Here is a 9,563-nt window from a genome sequence, read left to right as displayed (position 1 = left end):
CTTCTGCTATGGCTCATCAAAACAGAACCTCTTATGTGTGCATTAAGCCAGACTTTCTGAACTGTGTAAATGGAAATGTGCAATTTTGCATGCAGCTGTCTGAATGTATTATTCCTATTAAACAAGCCACCCTCTTTCCTAGGAGTGTCTTGTTGTTGCTTGGAAATGCAGTTACATAAGAGAATCCCGATACATCACAGAAATAATATATCATGGAAAAATTAGAGTTGTCTGCTTCTCATCTATTCCTTTGTGCTTTTTTTTCCCCTGTGGCATTATTTTTACACTGAATTTCAATAGGACCTTAATAGTAGCTCTAGTAAATAGTTTGGAAAAAGGGCAGAATCTGACCTTTTGGTTGTTCAGCAGTGTAACTGCTGGTTTCTAGATGCACGCAGAAGGTCAAAATCAGGCCCAGTGCTTGCTGTGTTTGCACAGCAACAGTTTAAGCAACAGTTTTATCTGGTGAGGGAAGAGCCTCGATAGACAGTGGTGTCACTTGTTGCCTTGTTTTCATGTGCGCCTGGACCTGCCTTATTCGACCTTCCAGCCGCAGAGTCCATTCCTGGCGAAGTCTGCAAAGAGAGTACAAGTGCTTAGCAGTTATGGAGCCAAATCCTTCAAATGTATCCAGGGCTTTTCAGCAGGGTTGAAGCTTTCCTCTCTTTCATCACCAGAGCACTTGTCCTGTATTTATTTACCAATTACACATCCCTCTAGCTTGCTAGATTGGGAATGCAGGGGAGAAAAGGATAGTGCTGATACTATCAGTGGTTGACATTGCTGGATTCCGAATGAGTCAAACAACTGCTGAAATACTGTCACTGTGAAGAACTCCGTTTTCCCCTCTGGGGTATTCTCAAAGCCACACAGATATACTGCCTATGCAGTAAGGTCATTCAATGTGTAAATTAAAATATACAGTTTTTCTTCCAACCCCTCAAGGTCTGCTGTAAAATGCTGTGGAGAAGAGCAGGCTGAACTTAAAATATGTTTTTTGGGGTAAAAAAGAAAACAAAGTCAACTCTGTAGACTCTGCACATGTTAAATGAAAGGAATTGATGTCATATGCAAGAGGAGCCACATAGCTTCAAGACACTTGCATAGTAAAAACAGAAGAGAAAATCTCTGGGGACCACTGCAAGATATTGTTGGCTGGGTTGTTTTCTGAAGGAAATGTTATGAAACATCTGACCCAGCAATGTTATAAGATTAGATATTATATGGTGATGCCAAATGCATCAAAGAATATATGAGGTTTTAAATTACCTTTGGTGTGGTGAAAAGAACAGCAGCCAATGATTTCATCTGAGAATAACTCAGCAGTAGCTCTTTCACATTGGTGCTTGTGTTATCTGATTCTGAGTTTGGTTTTACATTGTGTTTTAAACTACATAGTCTTCAATATTCTTTTGTGCATACAGATAAGCCTCAAAAGAGAGGTGCAGTGAGTTAGGAAAAATCTGCCATCGAGAATACTGGTGTTTCTCATCAGAGTCCTACTGTCAAAAAGGGAGCACTCGCCTTTATGTAAAACCACGCCATTCTCCTGAGTGCCTCTTACATGAAGTGGTGGATGTGTATGTTTTGTATTGATAGTGTCTATTACCTCCTGAAAGTATCACTTTTTTTCAAATTATAGAACAGTTTGTGAACACTCTGGGCTTTGATTGGGCAAGCGACTTTGAAGGAACTTGCTTGGGTCTATTTCAGTTGTGATGGGTCAGTTATGACATATTGAATATGTAAGTTAAAACATATTCAAAGTTCTTTCATATCTCTTCAGAGCAGAGCTTTTAACATTTTCAACTTCCTGAAGTCAAAAATGTTATCTAAACCACAAATTGCATTTCATTTGCCCTGTCTTCTCTGGTAGTCTTTTGTGATCTAGGGTGATAAATGTTCCCAATGAAGATGAGCACTTTCCTGGATTTTATCATATATGTTTTTTCTCCAGCAATTTTGTGACTGGGATTTGAGAATATTACTGACTAGCTGGAGTAGGATACTGCAAGAAGAATTGTCCACATCTGACTTTTTTGAGATACAAGGCCTGCCCAGATCTTGATTTCCAAATATCTAAATGACGACTGTACTTCCTTCTTGGGTACTGGGGTCAAAGTACCTAGAATTTTGTCCAAGAAGCAGTCCTTTAGCAGGACCTTCCAATTTGTTGAAGTCAAATTAGGTTATGTGAATGTCCCAGTTTTGAGAAAAGTTCATGCAGAAAACCTTTGTTAACTTCAGGAGAAAAGCACAAAAGGAAGCCACATGAGACATGATATTTCTTGTCCTCTGTTTCTGCCCATTAGTGGTCAGGGGATTCACTTAGTGTGCAAGAGACTCTGGTTCAAATTCTGAGTTTTCACAAGTTGAACAAATATTTGAAGCAGTCCACCACACTTGTCCAGAGTTATCTGTACCACAATACAGCTATATAGCTCTCTCTGTAGGCAATTCCTGTTGTTTTATACTGCTTTGTAAAGCTCCCCCCCTCCCCAAACTAAATCAAACAATAAACCCTCAAAACAAAACAAACCCACAGCATTTTCCATTGAATGGGAAAATCTCATTGTGTCATTTTTACCTTTGGGTTTATATGATGTGAAGGGCTGTTAAACACGACAAAAGTGCCACACGTTTTTTATTCTACAGATTAGGTGGGTGGTTCTCCCTTTAATGTAATACTGTTTTGTTTATTTGTGTAGCTCTATCAGTTCCAGGTAAAATTCCTGCTATTTTCTGGCTGTCACAAGCCATAATTCCAAAGTGCTTTATTTTTTTATGGCTGTGCTCCAAGGCCTTTGAAGAATGCTCATGAGGTTTAGGGGTGAGGGGTGTCTGAGTTTCCATGCAGAAGAGCCATGGTAACATGAGACAAGCAGCTGCGAGAGGAAAAGTGCCAAAGATCCAGAACACAATCTGTGCTATGAATAAAGCAGTACAATAACAGGTTACCTTATTTTAAAACATGTGATGACATGCCTTGCTGTCTTGTGGAAAAGAAAAAATACCACTTACTTGTTCAGGGCACTTTTACTTAGCCTAGACTCTTCAGCTTCTTGTTGCTTAGTTTGCTCTTGGATGACCTTTTCCCAGAAGTTCTTCAGCTCTTCCGAATCATGACCACCCATCCTGTGGCGTCTAGAGTTCGTATGCTTGCTCATTTTCTGAAAAGCAATTTGGAGGTCAGAGCAGTCAAAAGCCTGACCTGAGGCAGCCATTCTCTTACTTAGCCCCTTGAAATTTCATTCTCAGGAAGTGCTATTAAAATAAATTATGTCACCCGAAAAGAATAGGTAACTGGTGTGTAGTCCTCCCTGAACCAAAATATAAGGCATTGAAACAGGCCTTAGGTGACAGTTGAATGGCATAACGATATTTTTGCTGCTGAATAATGACTGTGCATGGCACAGTTCACTGAAATATTGTGGATGTCTCAGTATGTGTGATATTTTAAGTAGTTTTAGAAGAATTTGTGAAAAATGCTTTCAAATATAGTGCCATAGTCGCTGGAGTTCAGATTAGATGTGAAGGACTTTCCTATTTTCTATCTTCCATATTCTTAAAACAGATCATAGATGCTTTATCTCAGGGAAATGCGCTGCTCCTAAATGATTCCTTTTGCTACTCCAAATGATGTCATGCACAAAATATACAAGGGAATTATGAATCTGTATTGAAACACGCAGACTGCAAAGCCCTGGGGAGGTCTTGTTCTATTTTTTATCAAAATTCAGTCTTAAATGTTGTTAAAAGTATAGCTCATGGAAATGCAGGGATCAGTTCCAATAAATAATGACAGAAAATAGGCGACTTTGTCCTTGCTAAATGCATGCTATTGTAACATTAAAAGTCTCATAATGTCTGATGTCCTTGCTGATATTACCGTATTGTGTTGATTATCAGATGGTAATGGTACTTCGAAAAGTTAAGTTCTGCAGCCTATTTCCTGAATCAGCCTCCTCCATTAAGCCCCACCTGGAAGTAGGAGGATACAAGAAAGAAAAACCCCAAAAACCTAAACTCCAGAGTTTCCTACTACTAGATCAGCACTTAATTTGAGGGTTGCTATTAAATAAATCCTTTGCTTCCTTTGTGTTTACCTGTATTCTGCTATCAGTAGATATTTTCGCCAACATTCCACTCTGTAATGGCGATGAATTAATGCCTCATAGACCCTGATATGGACTTGTGAATCTTCTTTCTTGATGATTTCATACTCTAGGAGCTATTCTTAATAAATACAACAAAGGTTATGCTAATGTAGGCCAATCTGAAGAAACTTTTTCTTTGTACAGTGCTGTAAAGTGGAAGATCAGAGTAAGTGTAAAGGACAGTCAGATGTAATAAAATTAATGCAGATTTCTGAAAGGTTACTATCAAATACAGTATTTGAAACTCCTGGCATCTTAAAAGTAAGTTTTAAGCTAAGTTCTGGGCATCTTCCTAAATTGAATATTTTAGATTTGTCATAATTTTCATGTATCAATTTTTTAAAAAAAGATCAGTAATAACAAATAACTTTGCCAAACTTGGCGCAAAATCTGGCTGGAATGGAAAAACTGTTTAACAGAAAGAAAAATCTCTTCAAGATACATTCTTTTTCCATTGAAAAGTCCAGTTGCTTAAAGACCAGCACAGCCCAACTGGAGCGATAAGCATGATCATGTAATATAACCTCCTGTGTGATGGAGTGGCTTAAGTGGTTAGAACACTGGTCCTCTTCACAGCAAGGTCAGCAAGAGCTGCACTATCATGAAAACAACCAGATATTTTTCTCTGAGGCAAACAGCATTTTTCTAGTCTTTCCATTGATGTGGACTGGGGATGCTGTAGATGTAGCGCAGTGTAATACAGCAGCAATTGTTACATTGGTGTGGGTACAGCAGTTCTACTAACACCTTTTGCTAAATCTGTTGTGTTTGGCAATGAATATGGTCTAAATGGGAATATGGGTAATGTTAATAAAGCTTTGTCTCACTCTGAGGTCCCAAAATAATAGTATTATTTAAGGCTTCATCTTGCAAAAAAATATGCCTGTCACGGATGCACTGGAACATGCCCTATCTGTGTCCTAATTCCATAGGCCTTGGCAGTGTTAAAATAAATGCTCTGGTAATAGCTTGTTACAGCGAGTGATGGAATCTGATTATTTCATCATTCCTGGATCAGCAGGTCACATGGGTCCTCGCACCATTTAGAGGCTCTTCTATCACTAGCAGCTGCCCACTTGACACTCTACAGATAATTATCCCATTGCCTCAGAAGCCAAGTGCAAGTTGCTGACAAACTGAATTAGTGTGCCCTCCAAACCCTATTATACTTTGCCTCATATAAGAATCTGCCATAACACATTAACCTTTAATGAGAGATTAAATTTTTATGATTATTAAACTTCTAGTTGATGTTCTCCAAATGGTACAAAGAGGGTCTCCAGTCTTTATCTGAGATTTAAATTAGTTAGATTTTGAGGGGGTGCATGAGGCTTTTGGCTAACTTAAGCTTTGTCTCCTCCACTGAAAAGAGCATGCTGTGATCAGAGAGGTGCCCAAAAGATGGAGGTAGTTCTGCAAGTCTCAGTTGGCTAGGTTTGTGGGTCTTTTTGCAAGTCAAGAACATTTGCTATTAGTTCCTAGGAATGCCAGTGACAGTTAATATTTCACATGGTATTGCTGTGGTCCTTGCTAAGACAGATTCTTGATGTAGAACTTTTGAAGACAGTACTGTCTGCATTGCTGGCCAGCGTGCTTCATGGTATGATGTGTGAAAGCATCATATTTTTCAGCCTGGCATTACGACATCTAGGTGTAGAGACTAGGGTTCATGTGTACTGTAATACCTGCTTTTCTTTAAGCTAATTGAAAGATTCTTCTTAGGAGCTTGGTTTGAATTTCTGAGTAACCCTTTGTATTAAAAAAAAATCTTTATTATTGGCCTAGATAACATTTTTTGTTGATGTGTGATTTTTTATTTTTTAGATGTCCCAATAACATAAATTTACACTGACAACTGGACTTAATACTGTCAAAGTTCTTCTTGATTCCATCACTCAGATAACTCAGGGCTCAGTAACAAGAAGAACAATTAGATTTTCCCTGTAAATAAAAAGTACACTTTCTTACAGTCACTTGGCCAGTTTTGTCTGGGTGGACAGTGGGCAAAGAAAATAGGTTCATCATTCCAGAGATATTAAAGTAAAGTCAGGGAGGTTTCTTTCTGACTCCTAATGGCAGGTTGTTTAACATGTTTATCTACTGATACGAATGTAAAATAACCAAGAGCAAGCACTTCTATTCATTTAAAATTATTCATTCAGAAGACTTGAAATATTGCAAGTATCATTTATGAACTGAAAATTTATGCTATAAAACTTTCTGCAATATATTTTCTATGAAGGGTTACTAAAATTTGTGTAACACTGGTGCAAGACAGAGTCCCTTATTAAATATTCAACTAAGATAGTTAAGGAAGAACTATGATTATATAGGTTTTGCTGTCCTACCTGCCCATATGAAGTATAGTTTACTGCTTTTATGGAGAGCCAAGCTGATAAAACAACATTTAAATTAGAATGAAATTAGATCTTGGTTAAAGTGGTTTATGCATTTGGTAGCTCTGAACCTCAACTGTCAAAAACATGTAAGTATGTACAAAAGAGTTTTTACAGCATTCATCATTTATAGAAATTAATTTATATGCTAACATATTATTAATTTATGGAGAATGTCCACAAGAAGAAGTAATTGTAAAAACAAAATTAATGGCACTGTAAAAGAAAAATCTCCTACATTTATAATCAAACCATAAATCAGAGGGCCATGCAGCAATCTGTAAGACAGCAAATCACTCATGAAACACAGCACCTATATATAATACATTGTTTTAAACTCATAAAATCATAGAGACACCGAATATGCTGAATTGGAAGGGACCCACAAAGACCACTGAGTCCACTCCTGGTCCTGCACAGCACCATCCCCAGGAGTCACACCATGTGCCTGGGAGCATTATTCAAATGCTTCTTGAACTCTGTCAGGCTGTGACCACTTCTCTGGGGATCCTGTTCCAGTGTCCAACTACCCTCTGGATGAAGAGTCTTTTCCTAATAATCCAGCCTAAACCTCCCCTCATCCAGTCATTTCCTTGAGTCCTCACTGGTCACAAGAGTGAGGAGGTCGATACCTGCCCCTCTGCTTCTCCTTGTGAGGTCACATCCCAGAGACAGTTTAGAGGAGGTTTGAATTGTGAATGATGAACAGCTTTCCCTCTACAGATTTATCCTATAAAAGGGGGAGGAAATTTTGCTTCTAGTTGTAAGTCATATGCACAGCTTTTGTTCACTGACAAAAAACTAGAATAGAAAAAGCCAGTGGTACAACCTTCTCTCATTTAATCTGATCTGCATCTGAGTGTGCTTTAGTAAGGTGTTAAATTAGTAGGTTCCAACATGCTCTGGTCTTAGCCCCTGCCTGGTCTGCATGTATTGAGCCAATGCAATCTCAGTCTACCTCTGATGAGGTACTAAAAGGAGTTTTAAAAAGTACCCACTGCAAGTAATTTCTTTTCTGCACACTTTGTAATTTCTACTTTAGACTCTTTCTAGGGAAATTTTAAGAGCCAGAAATGGCTCTTGATGTTTTGAACAAAATTGCTATTTTGAGTTACCTTTATGTGAAATAAGCAAGCAGGAGAAGAAAATATTTTCTAAAGTCTCAGAAGCCATTTTTTTACCTTTTTCAATCTTTCTATTTAACATGTGTCTTAAGATAGCTATAGTCTTAAAAATTCAGTGTTTTATACAGACAGACTTGTAGGCAAAACATTTGTGCTTTTGCTTTTTAGTGAGAAGTATTTCAATACATTCAGTAAAACTGTTAGTTGAACATATTTGGAGAAAAATATCAATGTGATTTTTAGTCTGAATTATGCATAATTTAAAGAATAATTGTTTGGCTAACAAAAAGAAAACCACTTCATGCTTTTTCCTTACTGGAAAATATTTTAACCAGTAATGTAAAACAGTATTTGAATATTTCCAAAGTTTATTTACAAAATTTTTGCTGAAAGACAGTCTTTAACAAGAATTATATTTTCTATATGTATATATACATATCTTAAAATTATTTCCTTTCTAAAAGTTGGAGATAAGTCTAATTTTAACTCTTTCCATGAATCTGATGATTCAGCCAACTTTAATATGGAACATACGCATATTCCTGGAAGAATTTCCACAGTCACTTCAGAAATTTTTTGGTGACCATTGTAAACAATGAAAAGATTATCTTTGACTTTAACTAGACTCAGTCCCTTGGGTCATATCATGACCATGAGCTGGTTTATCTTTGTCAGGGCACTAATTAATATCCTATTCCTTTTGCCCTTCACTAGGGTTTGTTTGCCTAAGCATGGAATGTTTTTCTGCTAAAGTACAGTTCAAAGCCCGTTTATAGTGCTCCTTAAAAAAATTATATAAAACAAAGCTCAAAGCTCTGAGAAGTTTTAAATTACACATAAAGAATGCATAATTTTGATAAGTGTCCCCTTACATGTTCCTTTTATGGTGGTTTTCCTTTCAGTTGAAGTGTGTGTGATACAGAAGTTCTAGTAATACCAAAAAAGATTGTAACAAATAATAGCTTAATAACTGAAGTTATGACTAGAGTAAAATGAAACAGTGGAAGGATGACTCTTATACCTTACAAATCACATAGGATCAGAATAATTTTCATAAAGGTATACTGAAATATACATAATTCCAGAACTCCCTCCAGGTCATGGAGGGAACAAGAAAACATTGTTCAAATTTGCATGATTTAACAAAACATAAAATTAATGTATACCCATGTATATCTAGGCAGGTTTAATAATCAAGACAGAAAGAGAAAATCTTATTTGGCCAAAATACAAGAATATAAATGCTTACTTTGATTGTATAGGAGCTTCCTCTTCTGTCAAAGTATGGTTTTCTTGAGTGACTATTGAATCATGTCAGTTTTACCACTGGGTTCCCCTTTTCAAGAGAACTCCAACTGCCAGGAATAACTGATGAAATCTATTCATCCGTCACTCATTTTTATTTGGGAGTGATGACATCTGCTATTATGAATTAGCTTAATGACAGCGGGGGAAAAAACCCCAAACCCACAGTCTCATTTTGTGAAGCCTGCAACACACCACGAGTTATGACCAGACAGTTACAGGGCACAAACTCTGAATGCCACGTTTGATCTGTGCTATAAATTTTGGCAGGTGCCACTGATGTCATAACTTGGCTCTGGAGAAACAGTTACTCAAGTAAGATCTCACAAGTGTGGATCACTGTAGCATAACCTCCATATGACTTGCAAGAATTCAGCACCATCCCCTCCAAGAAAAAGGATAGATCTGAAAAGATCATGTTGAATAACACATCTTGTCTCACGTTTGTGCTTCTGAGTGACTGACAGATGAATAGATTTCTTTTCCACCTCTTTTGAAGTGTTGGTCTGTAAAAGCACCTGGTAGACTACATGACAGGATTCCAGCTAAGCTGTTAATACACTCAATAGTGCAAGAATCTG

General features: G+C 37.3%; 1 protein-coding gene across 1 annotated transcript; it reads right to left on the bottom strand.

Moving 5' to 3' along the window:
* Positions 1-445: 445 nt before the first annotated feature.
* On the bottom strand, positions 446-3,167 carry LOC115915712 (protein FAM240B-like). The gene is made up of 2 exons (XM_030969338.1): positions 3,022-3,167; positions 446-575 (listed from the first exon to the last, which is right to left on the bottom strand). Exons 1-2 carry the CDS (start codon positions 3,165-3,167, stop codon positions 446-448), a joined length of 276 nt encoding a protein of 91 aa, XP_030825198.1.
* Positions 3,168-9,563: the final 6,396 nt, after the last annotated feature.

This window comes from Camarhynchus parvulus, chromosome Z (assembly GCF_901933205.1).
Source record: "Camarhynchus parvulus chromosome Z, STF_HiC, whole genome shotgun sequence".
Classification (NCBI taxonomy): domain Eukaryota; kingdom Metazoa; phylum Chordata; class Aves; order Passeriformes; family Thraupidae; genus Camarhynchus; species Camarhynchus parvulus.
Note: the sequence above shows the minus strand (reverse complement) of the source record. Positions and strands in the feature narration are given on the sequence as shown.

Coding starts and splice junctions, on each gene's coding strand:
- LOC115915712 (XM_030969338.1), bottom strand. CDS start 3,167: ATGAGCAAGCATACGAACTCTAGACGCCACAGGATGGGTGGTCATGAT. Junction 576..3,021: donor AGTAAAAGTGCCCTGAACAA/GTAAGTGGTATT, acceptor CTCTCTTTGCAG/ACTTCGCCAGGAATGGACTC.